General features: G+C 38.9%; 1 protein-coding gene and 2 long non-coding RNA genes across 3 annotated transcripts; 2 read left to right on the plus strand and 1 right to left on the minus strand.

Moving 5' to 3' along the window:
* Positions 1-1382: 1382 nt before the first annotated feature.
* On the plus strand, positions 1383-10433 carry fbxl22 (F-box and leucine-rich repeat protein 22). The gene is made up of 2 exons (XM_017708359.2): positions 1383-1893; positions 9178-10433. The coding sequence occupies exons 1-2, from the start codon at positions 1418-1420 to the stop codon at positions 9524-9526; spliced, it is 825 nt and encodes a 274-aa protein (XP_017563848.2). The 5' UTR covers positions 1383-1417; the 3' UTR covers positions 9527-10433.
* LOC108433648 lies at positions 3872-4440 on the minus strand. The gene is made up of 2 exons (XR_001858312.2): positions 4363-4440; positions 3872-4261 (listed from the first exon to the last, which is right to left on the minus strand). It is a non-coding gene; the product is annotated as an uncharacterized LOC108433648 (long non-coding RNA).
* A 4806-nt stretch (positions 10434-15239) lies between the features above and the next one.
* Positions 15240-16953, plus strand: LOC108433613. The gene is made up of 2 exons (XR_001858306.2): positions 15240-15494; positions 16673-16953. It is a non-coding gene; the product is annotated as an uncharacterized LOC108433613 (long non-coding RNA).
* The last annotated feature ends 845 nt before the right edge of the window (positions 16954-17798 follow it).

Here is a 17798-nt window from a genome sequence, read left to right on the forward strand (position 1 = left end):
ACATAGCAAAAAAAAAACCCAACCATACCTAAATGAAAACCCATAATTATCTATTTACATTTTCTTGACATAAGAGATCCTATAGTTCCATTCATCATCAAGAACATCTTGATTTTTCACAGCTTCCTACATAATGTTTGAATAGTATTGGGAAAATATTAGAATCACATATCACTATAGTATTGAAGCCAGTGTTTTCAAACTTTTCAACTGTAGTGTTGGTTGTTATGTGTCCTGCCCTTTTTAAACAAAGCTGCAACTACAATACTGTGCAAAAGTTTACTTATTTTACTTATAAATTACATAAATTACTCATTTACTTATTTTCCAGTCAAAATAGCCATTAAATAAAAGTTATACATTTTTCAGCATCTGAGGGAAAAAACAAACAAAAACCAGAAAACATATACTTAACAGATAATTACACAGATGCCTCAACAACATTAAGTGTCAAGTGTGACCACTCTTTGTCTTTATTACAGCCTCCGTTCTTTTCAGGAGTTTTGCTTTGAGTTTTTCAAAGAAATCTACAGGGATATTTTCTTAACACCTCCAAAGTTCAGTCTTCCAGGTTTTTAACATTTGCTGCTTCTCACGATCCAAGTAATCACCCACATTCAGTGATGTTGAGGTCTGGACTCTGGGGTGGTCAGTGCATTGTTTTGGGAACACCAGCTGCTTCTTTTAATTTGCAAACGTCAGTCTTACTGCAGCTGTTTTCTTATAGTGGAAGGATGGACAGAAATACCTATTTTTTTCCCCAGGCCTAAAGCAAGAGTGATTTTCTCCAATGTCTCAAAGATGAAAGCTTGAAGTACTGTTTTAAGCAGTGGTGTTAGGAGGCCCTTTTTTAAGAAAACTCCTGCTTTTCACTTATTTTCTGTAGACATTCCCCTTCCACTTCCAATCCATGCAAGTGGATTGTCTTACATCTAATCTCTTCAGAAATATCTCCTGAAAAATGAATAACTTAGTGATGGTTTTGATTTGAAATTAAATAAATGAAATGGTGATTTCTGACGTTTGTATGGAATTTCCTTCCTAAGAACACTAAAGATATACTACAGCTACATCAGCCTATAATAGGCAGCCACAAGAAAAAATGTTTTGACTGGTATAGAGCTTACCCACCTTATATCTTTCACTCACCTCCTGAGTGTGAGAATGTGAAAGCCCTCCCTTGATAAAAAGCCTCTACTGTGAGTGATAAACACAAGCTTCTGCCGTCCAAACATCTGTCTGAGTCCGGCCCAGGCAGGAGAGACAGATGGAGCAGCACCATGTGTGTGAGTGCAAACGCTTTTACACATTTCCATTTTTGACCGTGCCTGCTGTTGTCCTCTCAAAATAACTCCCATTCTTTACGACCTTATATGTGCAGGGCTACTGTGCATGAGGAAGAGCCAGGGAAGGAATCATGTATCCAGGCTATGCAGAGCAGACTGCAGCCTCATTGCTGCTGCTGTTGCTCTGTGTGTGGGTGTGCATGTGTGTCAACAGGCCAAATCTCAGCCTGAGTTTAAGCCTTTTCTTTTCCTTCTCTCTTATTCTCTTTATGATGCATCTGACTGATCTCAATCAAGAGTGCCTGCTACATCTCTTCTCTTTCCTGGACAAAGACAGTCGGAGGAACCTGTCTCTGACCTGCATTCGTCTCAGAGAAGCCTTCCTGGACCCTCGGCTGTGGTCTCTGCTCCACTTTTTCTCCCCATGCGAGCTCAAGAGGAATAACTACATCCTGGGCCCGTCGCTCAGACACGTCAGTATATGCTGGCATTCCAGCAGGGTCAAAGTGTGCAACATAGAAGACTGGATGAAGACCACATTCCAGAGAGACCTGTGCAGCAAGCATGAGAAGCTTGTCAGCCACTTCCTGGAGCGTGTGTGCCACATGTGAGTGCTTTTTTGTTTTGTCTGAACTTCATCCACCCCCTAGTATTTTCATCATCGTGCTTTTGATCTTGCAGATGTTGAGCAGATAAAAATAGCAGTAGCAGAAACAGCAGGGTTTTCTGCATGTATTAAAGATCTGAAATGCTCTTTATCTGTGGACATTTTTCAACCATGTAACTGAACAAATCCCATACATTAAAACCTAAGCCTGGTTCCACAGTCCCTGCCCTGCAGATTAAGGTGTTTTCCCTGTTCCAACACACCCACTTCAGCTCAGGAAAGGCTTGTTAATTGATGTTTTTTCATGCTGTGCCCACACATGCATTAGCAACCTAATCCGAGGGTGGACTAGTTTTGAAGAACTTTGGCAAAAGTCCCATTCAAATTGTAGAGTACAACTCGGTTCATGTGAAAACTTTATACAAACTATATTTTTGTAAGGTCCAATTTTTAGATAGACAGATCGAGTAAAGGTTTTTTTTGTCATATAATCAAGTTAATAGTAGCATTATGGCAAATTTATTGTCCTTTCCAACTTGCCTATAATTGATTAGCACAACAACATAGTCTAGCTTGTTAGTGTAGCGTTTTTAACCATAAGGTGTAAACTCTACTTATAATCTAAACTCTCCAGGGACATTTAACTTATTGAAGAGGTATTCTACGAATGTTTCTATTATTTTTGCAAAATGTATTGTTTATGATGTAATGTGTATTATGTAAAATGTCATGTTTTGATTTGAAACGCATTGTTCTACATAAACTTCTCTGGTCATAATTCTTCTCAGTGGTGATGATAGGAAAGAGTTCAATATCTCTAAAAACTACCATGTAGAAAGTTATTACATGATGCCTGAAAAATTGCTTTTGAGATTTTTTTAATTCATGAATGTCAAACAGGTACATGCAGAGCATTGCAGGGCAAAATAGAACCCAAAGAAGACCACTTTTTCCACATTTATCAGTACTTTACCATTATCAACATGACTTGAAAACTTAGAAGACATATGTTGATTCACTGGTTGTATTGGATAGTAAATAAAATGGCTATATTTGTGTTCTAGACATGGTGACCTCTGGTTCCCATCATGACTACTGTGAAGAAATCCAAATTTTAAGTTTTTATAGAATGGAGATTTTCAAATCAAAACACTTTGTGTGACATTGTTTATATCTCAATGATTTAATTATACAAACATTTTGAAAAATAAGTGGACTTTCCCTTTAAGCCACAGCAGGAACAAAGTAAAATAGTCAGCTTCTCACTTGCCAGCTTCTTGTTCAAATTTTCCTGTTCACCCTTAAATGGTGCCTGAGGTGCCAGAATGTCACTAGCTATGTATCCTAGCAAACTGTTGAACCATTTATGGTGGAACATAAAAATTCAAACAAGAAGCTGGCGAGTAAGAAGCTCACTTCAGCCTTACAACTTTTTAGTGTTTGACAGTTGCTGCAATCAGCTGCAATCCCATTGCAAATTAAACATATCAGGAAAACAGCTGGAGTACTTATAAATGCAAATAAGTCCATTCATCTCCAAATTATTGATATTTGTCTTAAATCTTTCTCTTTGCCTTTTCGTTAGCTGCTAGCTAGGTGAGATTCTTGTTGGTGTCTCTGTGCGACCAGCAGTCTGTGCATCAATCTCTGGGGTTGAAGGGTGAAAATAAGCAGTTATACATGTAACTCAAGCATTTAAGACCATTTATTGTTAAAACTGTGTTAGATCAGTGTGTTAGAATGATCAGAATTCATTTCACTGCAAAGGAGGATTACTTTACTTTTTACCTAAAACTCTTAATTCTGCTGAGAAGCTGCAGCAGGGCAGTAAAAGAGCTCCAGAGCCGCGTGTTGCTGACCCCTGGGCTAGAGCATAAGATCTGGACACTATCAAGCACAACTTTTGTTTCAAATATTGTATTTTTAGAATGTTGAATGTACAAAATGAAAATGGAAACTTTAATATTTTAACATCAGACACATTTTCAGCCACTCTTTATTTTTGCTGTATCAAATTGGGAGATCAGATAATAAATTTTGTGAATAGTTACATCGGATGGATTCGAGCAGGGAAAAATAACACAATATGCAAAATAAGGATACTCCAGGACCAGGACTGCAAACCTCTGCATTAGAATACTTACAATACCAAGTCTCAGGTGTTTGTTTGGCTGGGTAATAAAAGCATTTTGAAGCATGAATATGCCAATGTCCTTCCAACAGTTTGCTCGTAGTCCAATTTTGTGCACCTCAAACCCCTCTGAGACTGTCAGTCAAACCCACAGGATGTAAACCTGCACTTCTTCTGGAAGATGAAGAAAAAAGGATCCATATTGCCCCAGGAACTCAATTATTTTTCCTCAAGAGGCTGTGGAGAGAAGGATGCAAATGGCTGCCACTCATTTCTTTCTCTTTTAAACGAACATGATGGTAAACAACAACATTGCCTGTGGGTACAGATAAACGTACTCTGCAGTAGCATTCAACAATCAATCTGCATCTTCAGGGAGCACATCTGAATGAGAAGGGCATGAGGAAGTCCTTTGAGTGTCTGCTGGAATAAAGTACACATTTTAGTGAGAGGAAACTCAAAATGACTTGAGTATGAAAGCCAGTCCAATTCAACTGTATATTCCCACTAGAAAAGGGTCTTACAGTTTCCTCTACTCTGTCCCAAACTCTAATCACAAGCAGAAGATGTTCTAATCACAAGTCCAGAAGATGTTATTGATACAGGTGACAATATGGAAATGTCCTGCTTTTTTCAACTTATTTCACTTGGAGATTGAAAGGGCAGTTCCTTTGATTGAGTGGTGTCCGAGTAGTGGTGTGCGGTATGCGGTTTTAATGAGGGATCTGCACAGTTTCAGCTAGGCAGCCTGTAATGACTGGAGACAGTATGGAACTCTGTGGCTCAGCTTCATGGTGCTGTCACACAAGATGGCTTCAGAGGAGCAGTGATATCTCTGCTGAAGCTCCGGAGGACGGCCAGGCTTGTAAAAAACCTCCCACTGTGCAACCATGACTCAAAGACAAGAGACCCACACCCTCTGCTGAGTATGCGGAGTCACAGAAGGGCAAAAGTGAGAAGAGGATAGATTTCTGTGCCTGAAAAATGGCCAAAGAAAATTGGAGTAACTTGAGAGTGAGTGAGAGTGAGAGGGAGAGAGAGAGAGAATTAGAGGAGAGATACAAAGTATCTCGTCCCTCCCCCATCTGCTCTTCTCCCAAGATTTACATTTGGCAGGTGGAGCCTACAATTGCCTCTTTGTTGACGTAGGTGGAATGCACATGTGTGTCGCAGTCTCTCCCCCTCTCTCATTCTCTCGCTCTCTCTTTCTCGCTCTCACATACACACAGGCTGATACCATTATGGAGATATATTTCATCTGCAAAGGAAAATCTATAAAACATTGAGTGCCATGCGAAGCTAGTTTTAGATGGTGTTATTAAGTTCATGCAGAGATCCAATTTTATTTCTCATAACAGTGTCTAGCTCCATTTTAATTTAGTTGACTGTTACTTAACACATTACTGTATGATAGCTGAATAGCTGCAGGGCGACATCATCATAGTCCATCATAGTCCTGCAAATCAGTTTAGACTGCGTGAAAATGAACTTAAGGCCTACAGTTTTCAATGTAGTCCTCTGTGTTTTGGATTGTGCGGCTTGACCTGACGTATTGTTTTACAAATTTTAGTTGACACTACGCATAGCTTTTCATTATGTGGACCTGTGCGATCAACAAAAGGGAAAAAATTCTTGCTCTATGCCGCAGAGAGAAAGACTGATGAATATTATATAATGGTGTGTCAAATGAAAAATGACATGCCTCCAAACAGACCATTTAGAAAGAAAATAAAAGGCTTAACTGTGTTTGACCACAGTCATCTGCGCACACAGCTGTACTTTGATACTCTTGGCTTTAACTGGTCATTAGGTTGGCCTGGAGTTGGGTGCTTTCTGTGTATTTCAGTTATTCCACAGGCTATGGCAACACAGGACATTATGCATGTTATATCACCACTATATATTGCTATAAATATATAGTAAAATAGAATAAAATAAAAATAAGTGGCAGATCAACAGATGGGGCATTTACTGTACTATTACTGTCCAATCATAGTACTATTCAGTTACAGTGGGCTGAAAGCTACATACAGTACTGTGCAAAATTTAGAGACCACCACCATCATTTATTGAATTCGTAGTCAAAACAACCTGTACAAGTCATTCATTTTTCAGGGTAAAAGCTAAACATATATTTGACATGAAATGACACAGAATCCTCAACAAAAATTATATATATATTTTTCAGTAAATAGTGTGTTCACCCTTCTCCAGGGACATTTTTCCACACCTCCAAAGTTCAGTCTTAGAAGTTGGTTGTATTTTCTCCTTTTTACATTCCAAACACATTCAGTGATGGTGAGGTCTGGACTCCTGGGTGGTCAGGTCATTGTTCTGAGAACGCAAGCAGCTTCTAAGTTTGATTTGAAAATCTTCTACCTTTTCTCAGTAACAGCTTCTAGACAGCTACACATAATTTCAGACTCATAACGTCTTAAAATTAAAGATGAAAGCTTTTAAAATGTAAGCTGTAAATACTGTTTATCTGATGGTGAAATTTTTGGTGGTCTACTGGGTCTTTTACATTTGTTAGGAGTCCTATTTTCTCTGTACCTTTTAATATTTTTTGGAAGTTTTGGAAACTCCTGTTTATGACCTGTTTCCATTTTACTTTTCCCTTCGTTAATCTACACAGAAATATCTCCTGATAAATTAATAACTTGTACTTTACTGTAAATGAAATAAAAGTGGTCACTGACTTTTGCATAGTACTGTAAGAAAAAAAACATACTGTAATGCAAAGGGCCATTTACAGTGGTTTTACTGAATCTCCACCCTAATGGGGAAATGGGTACACGGTGCATGTTTTGGAAAATATTAGTCAGGTCTGTTCCCACTCTTGCACACCAAGCCTCTTTTTCACAATTCACTAAAAATGAGATTGAGACAGAGATATGCATATGTGTGTGCGTGCATGTAAAAGAGTGAGCAAATGAGACTGAGCGAGTGACGGAAGTGCGAAACTGCCTGACGGGCAGGCTGCTTTGTTGGAAAAATGCCTGTGCTTTCAGAAAAAAGAGAAAAACAAAAGGAAGGCGGTGCCATGAGAGAGGAGGGCATGATTATGTAACTGGGAAATGAAGCACATATATCTGCCTTGTTTACTTATACTTCGCTCACATTAATGCATCTTCTGCTGCAGGACAAAGACTTAAACCAACACAAATGAAGCCTGCCAAACCTAACAGCCCTCAGGCTTTAGATTCTTGTCAGTCTAACTCCTCCTTCCTCTCGGTGCGATCCCTTTTTTCAGTTTGCTGGTGCCATCAATAGCCAGTTGTAGTAATAAAAGGAGGGGCATGTGTTGTGCGCTGCCCTATGTCCAGGGTTATTGGGACAGTACCATAACACTCAGAGGCTACATGAATGCACTGGCCTCACATGTGGTTAAGTGGTAAGATTATGTAAGCTTTTATGTAATCCACATCAGCAAACGTGAATGACATCCCAAAGCTGCAGCCATCAGCCGTATGTACGCGTGTTTACGTGTGTTTGTGTGTGTCTAGTAGCCCTGTGCAAGTCCACCAGCAGGCTGCAGCACCTCTCCTGACACTACAGGTGGAGAATGCACTAGAAGGATCTACACACCAACAACCAATAACTTTGTCACCATCGATAACAAGTAATATGCTCCATAGCAACAACAAAGAAACATGACGCATTTAATAAATTAAAACCAATACCAAGGGAATTCTTTTCAACATCTCTTCAACATTCAAGTCACCTATGCACCACAAACATCTCGTGGTTAGTTCAAGTTACTGCCTGAAATGTCTCTATTGTCAGTGGAATCAGATTGCTATGTCAGTACGAGTGTTATTTACCATCCCATTGACGCCTGGCTTAGATCAGTCCTGTCTGTGCTGGAGTGCCTGTCACTTGATGCCTCCACTGATCAACCAAGAGCTTTCATCATGCAGTCAACTCACGAGTCCATGTTCACTCAAAAGCAAAAGGCAAACAGAGCACATGCAGAAGCCATACCCAGCTCATAGACATGCTCCCAACTCAAAACGAGGACAAAAAAGAACAGAAATTAAACGTTACACAAATATACATCACATACAAAGAGGCTGAAACCAAACCAAAGCTCCTCAGGCACTTGTCTTTCTTCTCCTCAGCTACATACAACAGTCAGTACACAGTGTTCTGTCTGTAATCACCTAACTATTGAGTTTTTTATCTATTTCATTTACAGCTATATTAGTGCTGTATATTTTTATGAATGTTTTATTCTTGCATGAATGTTCTGGCCTCAGAGAATAAACGTGTATCATTGTATATCATTGCTGTCCACAGTAGAACATGTATCTTAAAAATTCTAACTTTACAGGAGAGTAAAAAATGCTCTTAGCTTTTTATGTAAATTAATGTAAAGAAGTTTTGATTTTGGATGATTTCTATGGCTTCATTCATCATAAATCTTTACACAACATATGGAAAACTATGTGGAAAACAGAAAAACAGAGAAAAAGGAGATACTTTTTTTGGACAGTGACAATATGCTATTTTCCCATATGACAACACTTGGGATTTGAAACTCTGACCTCATAATTCAATTTTATTACAATTCTTCAGGAGGCGATGGAGCGCATCATGAAATTTCAAATGCCACAGTGATTTGCTATGATTTACAATTATTTTAAACCCTTTATTTAGCTACGTCCTGCTTGTGGGTTCTAAATTCCATAACTCTATCCATTTTGCACTATACATACAAATACAGCAAATTTAGAAATGTGACTGGAGAGACTATTTATACAATAAGTTATTTAAAAATAGCACAGAAAAAGCACAAAAATAGCACATACTTCAGTGAAAATTATTTACATTTACAGCATTTGGCAGACACTCCAGAGCGACTTACAATTTGATCATTTTAGACAGGTAGGCGAAGGCAGTGTTAGGAGTCTTGCCCAAGGACTCTTATTGGTATAGTGTAGGGTGTTTGCCCAGGCGGGGATTGAACCCCAGCCTATAGCCTGGAAGGCAGAGATGTTAACCACTACACTATACCAACCACCAAAAATTATTAACATTGATTCTAACATCCTAAAATGAATGCGTTTGAATCACCTCTTTCAAACTGATGCACCCTTATGATTTACTTTGTCCTGCTATTCTGCTAAGACTCTCTTTTTATCTCTCTTAAGGTGTCCAAACCTGCTGTCCCTGACCCTGTCCGGCTGCGGACACATCACAGATCATGATGTTATTAGCGTGCTCCAGAGCTGCAGGCGGCTTCAGAAGCTGTGTCTTGAGAACTGTTCCCGGTTGACGGACACTGTCCTGCAGGCGGTGGTGACCCATGGCAACAGCCTGGTGGAGGTCAGGTTGGATTTCTGTCGGAACTTCACGCAGATGGGTTTACAGGGCATCAGGCAGAAGAGGCCTGGTGTCCAGCTAAGCGCTGAGCGCAGTGCGGGAATGATCCCAGACAGCCAGCCTGAGGAGAAGCTGCACATCAGGAGGGCTCTGCAGAAAGTCCTCGTGTTCTCCTGAGAAACAAGCTCTGGGGTGCGTTCTCAGCAGATGTAAAGAAATTTGCCATTAGCTCTCCGACAGCTCTGTCACCTGCTGGCACCTCACTTTGAACCTGCTAAAGAACAAAACTTTTTCATTGAAACTTTGTTTTTTTTCTACTCCCTCTTCCTTTTTTATGTTTGTAATTTGTGTTATTTGTAATTCTATTACTGTGGTGTCATTATCATTTCAAATGTAAAGTTTGCAGCCTTGTGTTTTTTTCTTAAACCCGTCAAAGGCTTTCAAAGCATTTTGTACCAGTCATTTTTAATTATCCTGTCAGAAATGTGTTTCTTGTCTTCCAGTTTTCATTCTAAGAAATCAGTCAGCTCTTTTATGTAAGAGCTAAACTGTGTCTTCCTTTGACTTAAATGTTACACTGAGCTCTACTTAGATGATTTAAAGCAATGTAAACCTGGAAAATCCCAGACTGCATGCAGGGATATTCAAACAGGATGCTTCTTCCAATTCAAACATACTGAACGCCTCAAATTATTTGTAAATATTATTACAATGAAAAATGCAGGTTTATACAGTTGTTGATATTACATCAGTGATTTTAAGTAGTTCTCTTGACTCATTTTGGTCTTAATTTATTTGTGTAACTTTCTAAAAGGCCTTACTCAGATTTCTTATGAAATGGTAGTTTTTTTTTTCTCATACGATTCATAACAGCTTTGGTTTAATCCTCGAAAGGAAAATCAGTATTTTTCCCTTACTGACACTCCAGAATGTGAATTTACAGGAATTACAAGCTATTTATTCTCATTTTGTCTGTATTAGAGGTGCCAAAACTTTCTGTCTTGCGAGGCCAAAGTCCAAGGTTTGTGGTGGGCCAAAGGTCAAAAAGACAAAAGACTAAACAAATAAAGAAGGTTTCAAATCATGTTCTTACAAAATGCATTCTACATTACTCAAGGCACATATTCTGATTTGTCCCAAAAATAAAATTTTAGAAAGGGGGAAAAAATTCATTCAGATTTGGTATAAAAATCTGTTCTCTTTGTGTGAGGCTGTGGTGTGAGGATAACTTTCTGCTTAGCCAATTTAAACGGCCACACTTTGGTCAGCCCTGTCCCGGGCCACTGTGAAAAATGTCACAGTCACAGCAGTACTATCAGAATGTCCACATGACTCCTTAGGAACCTCATGGTACATCTATACAGTGTCGATAGTTCACTACTATCTTATATACTGTTTTAGATCACGTTAAGACAGTACTACATGAAGACCACACTGAGATATACAGAAGTATTACACACTAATATATAAGTATTACACGGCGCCGTAGAAACTTCACAGTATTTTGGAGTATTATACATCTTTTTCGCAAGGGTGCGTTCATGTGGACTACGGTCATTCATTAAGGATGCTGTATGTTGTACTTGCATAATATCAGGTTAACTCGTTGTTCACGTGGCCATAGCCGCTGTAGATATTGGCCGCAGTCCCAGACCAGCTCCTCAGGGCTGCTTCACCGACCCCGGCTCACTGACCGCCGCTCTGCCGAGCTGCTGTCCTGCTCGGTGCTTCCAGAAAGCAGGCAGGCGCTGGAGCTGTGTCTGCAGTCTCACTCCCGGCGAGCTGGACTGACCTGAAGTGAGCGCGCGCGGCCGGGGTCCTCTCAGGCCGAGCTGGCACCGCGCCACACACGGGATTAGAAACATTATGTAAAAGAGTTTGAGGCGTATGGAAGTAGGTTGGCCGGTGTCTGCGTGCTCCACGTGACCGCGCTGAGGTTGGCTGGCTGTACTGCAGCGCTCCTACAGGTGGGGGGCGCTCCATGCCTCTTCCAGACCACATCCAGGCAAGCAGGCAAGGCACAAGCCCTCTAGCGCTGGAGCATACTTTTTATACTCAGAAGGATTCCTTAATTTGACTCTTTTCCATACTTCAGAACAATAGTGAGGTCATCAGATCTATTATTATGCACATACCAAAAAGTGTCAAAATCAAAGAAAGTAACTTCCCTCTGCATTGATGCTCATATATCCATATATCCACACACACACACACACACACACACACACACACACACACATATATATATATATATATAATCTGCATATGTACTGACCTTTCGCGTTTTCGCCCTTTATTATTGTTCTGTTCTATTTATTCTATTTTTATTTCACTTGTCCTTTAGAGAAATGTTTGTTACTAGTCTGTGTTCTGTCTGTCTACTTATCTTTTATCTTATTAACTTAGCTACTTTCTCTTACTATTATTATTTCTGCTGTGAGGTGACCAAATTGGCCTTTAAAATGTTATTAACGATGAACAGGCATATCAAGTTACCTGACCATAAGTTACCTGAAGAACCAACACCTGTATGTCTCAAAATGTTCTCCAATATTATTTACATTAACAAATGCTTAGATAAAAGCTTTATAATATCCCCTGTTCTTAAAGCCAGTGTTAAAGCTTTTTTCTTCCATTGAAGAGACATGAGACTGAAATACCGTAAATGTGGTTTTCTTGTGTTAAGATACTCTTGTAGTTTAGCAGTAGCTGGTATACCAGTCATCCTCCAGCTTGTTGTGAGCGACAGTTGGAGCCGGAGTTGGTTATGTAACATCTGTCTATGAATGCTCCAAGTAAAATCATCAGGCTGTTTGTATCTAGAGGTATCTAAGATATTTTAAGCTCCTTTTTTGGAGTCCTTTATCATTTCCTAAGAACTCCAGAGAGCAAGTGTGGCCATGAAAATGAAAACAGAATTCAATGAACTGTGATTGCCTGAATTTCCAGTCAGGTATTTCTTTTGTTGTGGATGCCAATCCACTCCCAGACGTTATATAATCAAGCTGAAACCTCGCAGGTTTTTAGATAGCCAGATAAAGCCATGTGTTTGGCATAACAACATGTGGACTCCAGAGGAATTACAAAATGACCAAATTCTCTCCTGATGATGGCTGGACAGATTACATTACCTACACTCATTGCAATCATGTGAAAGATGTTTCATACTCCCTGTGGCAGCACCCACGTTTCTTTTTCTACAATTCTGTTACATGCCCTCACTTTTCCAAACTAGAGTGAGCTCAAAGTGGTAGAAGCAGCTGGTTGGTATGATTTAGAGGGTCCTTGACCTTAAGGCAGAAGATGCAAGAGGGTGTTGGTGGTCTCATTCCAACTTGCAGAGGCTTCTTTCTGGAGTTACAGGTGATTAGAGCTTCTATGCACATATGGTCAATAGTTTTATGCAGCTGCTTACACAATCCTTTTCATTCTTTCAGAATCTTCTAATAGTGTTATTTCGTAACAGCTGGCATGACCTCCAAGACATCCATTTGAAGTGTTATTTAGTTAAATAAACATTATCTAGTCCCAAAAGGTCCCAAAGCAAATTCCATGAAGAACATTTAAGGCCTCCTTTCTAGTTATTTTCTTTAAACCAACATAGTCTATTTAAAGATAAACTTTCTCTTTAAAAGCATCGCAGCATCTGTTCTCCAGCCTAATTGTTGTGGTTTTATCTCTTTGACTGTGCCTTAATGAATAAGATTTTTATCAAACTCAGCAGAAAATCTACTAAGCACTATAAGATCAAACACTTGAATAAAGTCTCTGAATTTTTAGAATAAGTCCAAAAGGAAACTATGCTTCACATAGACATTGTTCCACTTGCCAGGTGCAATTAGTTATATGGGATTACAAGTTCCAGGTGGGCTGAACTGTCTTTTTCTCTGTAGGTCTCCTGAGGCATGTCCAGCAACCTATAGCTCCAACCACTCACATGAGCATTAGCATGTCTCCACATGGGGACATAGGCACTTGGCTGTGTCTAATGTTGTCTTCCCCCTATAGCTGTGTGTCACAGCAGCGCACACCTGAAAGAACTGTTGCTTTAAGTACTAAAACTGGCACGTGAATGTGAAAGTTAGGGTGAGTCCTCATCCCCTGCACATTTTTAGTCTGTGATGTAAAGTTTGCCTGTAGGCAGAGCATAGCACCACCCAGACATTTGTACAAGAGGAAACCACCATGCAGTCAACTTGTATTGGCCCATATGTTAGTCTTCTCTTCACTGCTGCCTTCAGAAATGTTCCAGAGCTCACTTATGAGAGTTGACCAAAAATAGAACAATAACAGAGGTTCTTAAGTGGTCCTCAGCTTGGATATATGTTTCTTAAAATATTGTAATAGGTATAGAAACTTTACATAATACATCTTATTTTTAAAAATTGTTCTTGTGAGAACCATCCACAGATTCTTTAGGGGACTGAAAACTCTAACAGAAAATTCCACAGAAGACTCAACAATTAAATATAATAGCATTTTTTCAGTAATTTATGTGTCCACTGTTGCTCCTTATTGCAGATTACATTCTTTTTGGGAAACTTGCTTTCAGTTTATTTGACTGACCAAAATTCAGTCTCAGAAGTTGGTTGCACTTTCAGCTTCTCACAATCCAGGTAATTCCAAACACATTCGTTAATGCTGAGGTGTGGATTCTGGGGTGGTCAGTTCATTGTTCTAAGAACACCAGTAACTTGTTTCTTTGATTTGCATATTTTCTTCATTTATGGCTATTACCTTTTCTCAGTATCAGCTTCTTGATGGCTACACGTCCTTTCACACTTATAGTGTTGAGTTGTCTTCTCACAGTGGAAGGACGGAGATGTGGATTTTTCAGACCTGAAGAGTGCAGCTTGATGTTCTCCTCTCTCTTGAAGATGAAAGGTTTAAGTACTGTTTATCTGATGGGGACAGTTTTGGTGCTCCACCAGGTCTTGCATGGTTGTTAAGAGCCTCATTTTTTCAAAATCAAAATAAGACTTTTTAAAGTCCAATTTTTTGAAACCCCTGCTTTTTTTATTTGTTTTTCTATCGGTTTCCTCTTCATTATGCAAGTGAATTATCTTATGTCTAATCTCCATATAACTATTTTCTGAAAAATGGATAAATTATAGTTAATGGTTGTTTAGGAAATGAGGGGTGGACTCTGACATTTGCACAGTACTGTACACTGCATATTTTGGAGGTTATGGATAATTAGGCCAAAACTGGATGTTTTCTCTTTTCCAAAGGGATTTCTTATCATAGCAATAATGTATGTTATGGAGTGAAGGAGTACAATTTGAAAACAACCTTTATATCTGATTATATGAAGTACACATATTATGTCAATGACTGTGTAGATAGCATATGTTGTACTGAGCTCCATACACATAACATGCTTCTCTCATCTCATTCTCCTTATGGGCAGTAAGCATTATAGGTCCTCTTGAACACTTTCTCTTTCGCGCTCCGTCTTTCTCTCTCTCTCTCTCTCTCTCTCTCTCTCTCTCTCTCTCTCTCTCTCTCTCTCTCTCTCTCTCTCTCTCTCTCTCTCTCTGTTTCTCTCTATCTGTCTTCCTCTCTCTCTCTCTCTCTCTCTACCCCCCTCTCTCTACCTCTCTCTTCCTCTCTCTCTCTCTCTTTATCTATCTTTCTCTCTCTCTCTTTCTCTGTCTCTCTGTGTTCCTGGGTGGAATGCAAAGGCAGCTGAGGCCACAAGCTGTTTTTTTTTCTCTTTTTTCTTTTTTTTGTGAAATGTTGGTGGGAAGTCACGTTGTAGCGAGCCTCACAGGCTGAGCGGAAAAGGAGGGGGCTGATTTATGTCATCCAGGAATCAGAGCTGCTTTTTTACACTCTCACAGCCATCGTCATTCCTATCACATCTCCTGTGCACTCAGCCTCCTGAATATTTCAGAAAGCCTTTGCGCATCTGTGTTGATTCATAAAATTTTGCAGACGTGCGCACACCTCTGTGCCTTGAGTATCTTTATTCACTAATGTGAATTAATTAAGACTGCCATAAGTTATGTGTGTGGGTATGTGTTTACATGCAAGCTGTCCTTGCATAAACCTCACAGGTGAAGACCCAGCAGCTGGTGATAGAGTGAGGGGCATCTGATGGATGGAGAGCGAGAAAGTCGACAAGGGGTTGCCTTCAAGAGTTGTGAGTTTTATGAGGTGTTGCTTCCTTGTGAATTTTTATGTGTCGTTTAAAAAACAACACTGTTACTACTGTGAAACTTAAAATCCTATTAGCACATTTCACGTCTGCATTTGGCATTTTTCAGGCCTGCATTTGAAAGCACAGGTCCCAAAAGAGTTCTTTGGGACAATTCCACTGGTTCCCTCAAGAATCTTTCACTGGATGGTTCTTTAAAGAAATACTCTTGCTTTTTTCAACTTAATCTCTATCTGCTGCATTTGCACCACACAATTGTTTATCATGAAGAATAATTTAAAAAAATGTAAAAAAACAAGAAGAACACTATTACGATTATGCTAATTACCCCTATAGAGTTTCTAATTGTATGTTAGTGCTAAGTTTGTGCTGGTCATCTTGGATATTCTTGATAAAAAAATTAACATGTATTTTACCTTTAATCTTGCAGTTTTGCATTGTCTGTTTCAGTAGGTTTTTCCTAAAGGCCTAGAAGCCCCTAAAGGTTTGCCATAGGTCTTTTGAATCAACAGGCTTCCTGTTCTTTTGTAAGTAAAGGAAAAACATTATCCTTTATAATCATTTGTGTGCTACAAACATAGCAGATTAAGGTCAGGTTAAAAAATGCTGGAGTATTTCTTTAAAGAGTCATCCATTGATAAGATTCCTAGGACAGGAATTGCTCCAAATAACCTTTTTGGCACCGTTATTAGGGTGATTAGGGCCTGTTGCCTGTGTAAAATATCACAATTCATTGCGGTGGGGTGTAAGGAGTGAATAGATTTGCTGTGTGATATGAAATGGATCAGTCAGAAAGACAGGTGATGAATCTCAGTTCTTCCAAAATGTCAGGCCTTGTATCAGTGCCAGCTTTTCTTCTTCCATTGTTTTCCAGGTCTGCTTTCTTTTCTGGTTTAAGTGGGGTAAAACCAGTCTAAATCAAACTGTGTGCCTGTCTCTTGTACAAGATGAATTCTAAGTAAGCTTTGGGTAGAAATTAGTAGGCCAATAAAAACATAGCCACAGTTCTGCAGACACAGCCCACTTGTCTGGCGGAGATATGAAGTAGATTTATATTCATCAGGGCAGTACGTTAGGATTATCATACTGCTCAAGTGATGATCCTGTGATGTCTTGAATATCTTACCTTTTTGGAAATATGCCTCATCTCTTCTTTATTTCAGCAGTGAGAAGAAACCAGACGAGTATAGAACTGCGTGCTGAAGACTTAAAGCACTCAAGGATTCAAAGCAGACAATTTCATTGAGTATGCCAATATGACAGCACCACCAATGTAGAGCAGTTTGACAGGTATAATAAGAGTGACTGGCCTAAATCAGAATATTGGAAATAATTGTCACTTCTTGTTCTGAGTAAATTTGATGCAAATAAGCTGTGACAACTGTCTTTGTGTCAACTATGTATTTTCCTCTTGCATTTCCTTTTGCATAAAATGCCACTACAAGCCTGCTGGTCATGTCCATCACTGCTCACTTTCAAGGTCTCAATTTCAACATCTGTGTCATCATTTGAAAAGCAAATTATGTTGAATAAGCCCTCTAGACAATAGGAAATTATAAGCAGACTAATCAATCTTAATCAGTTGTTATGCAGTATGCAAAAAGAATTGCATACTGATTAAAAGCCATTGCTTTAGGTGACTAAGGTTGTATGGTGGAGATGGTGAGGAGCTATTTTAATATGCATAAGAGTGCAAAATACATTTTATGCATAATTACATTCCAGCTGTGGTGTAGAATTGTAAAAACACTCCCATCTGTGTGATACTCTCAAAAATGTTTCTATTTTGCATTATTTTATATATATATATATATATATATATATATATATATATATATATATCTCATTGAAGATAATTGAAGAAACTCCACAAGTTTGACATGGTCAATGTCACAAATTACCTTGGAAATGATAATGAAATGGAAACGGTACAGAATCTTGAATATTTTACCTGTTTTAACTTTTCCTTCTTCTACATTTAAAAATCTAATTTTACAGTTTAAAATGCTTGAACACTTTAATACTAAAACAATACTACATAAAAAATGAATGCTAAAGGTATAATAAAATAAAGCATAAAAATCAACAAATACTGTGTTCGTTTTACTATTGTAAGCTTACTTAAAACATTCTTGACTTGGAATATATCCTAAGTAATGAATTTGAAACTTTAATAGAAGCAGAGTGTCCATATAACTAATTAGCCCACACAGCAGGTAGTAATTATCAATGCTGACCTCTGATTAAAGAACCGAGTAGACAGTGTAGCTCCTGATGCCACACTGGATC

The sequence above is a fragment of the Pygocentrus nattereri genome, chromosome 11 (genome assembly GCF_015220715.1).
Source record: "Pygocentrus nattereri isolate fPygNat1 chromosome 11, fPygNat1.pri, whole genome shotgun sequence".
NCBI classification, from domain to species: domain Eukaryota; kingdom Metazoa; phylum Chordata; class Actinopteri; order Characiformes; family Serrasalmidae; genus Pygocentrus; species Pygocentrus nattereri.

Excerpts from the sequence above, each read along its gene's own strand:
- fbxl22 (XM_017708359.2), top strand. The coding sequence starts at position 1,418 with ATGTATCCAGGCTATGCAGAGCAGACTGCAGCCTCATTGCTGCTGCTG. Across the intron at positions 1,894-9,177 it reads CTGGAGCGTGTGTGCCACAT|GTGTCCAAACCTGCTGTCCC; the intron begins GTGAGTGCTTTT and ends ATCTCTCTTAAG.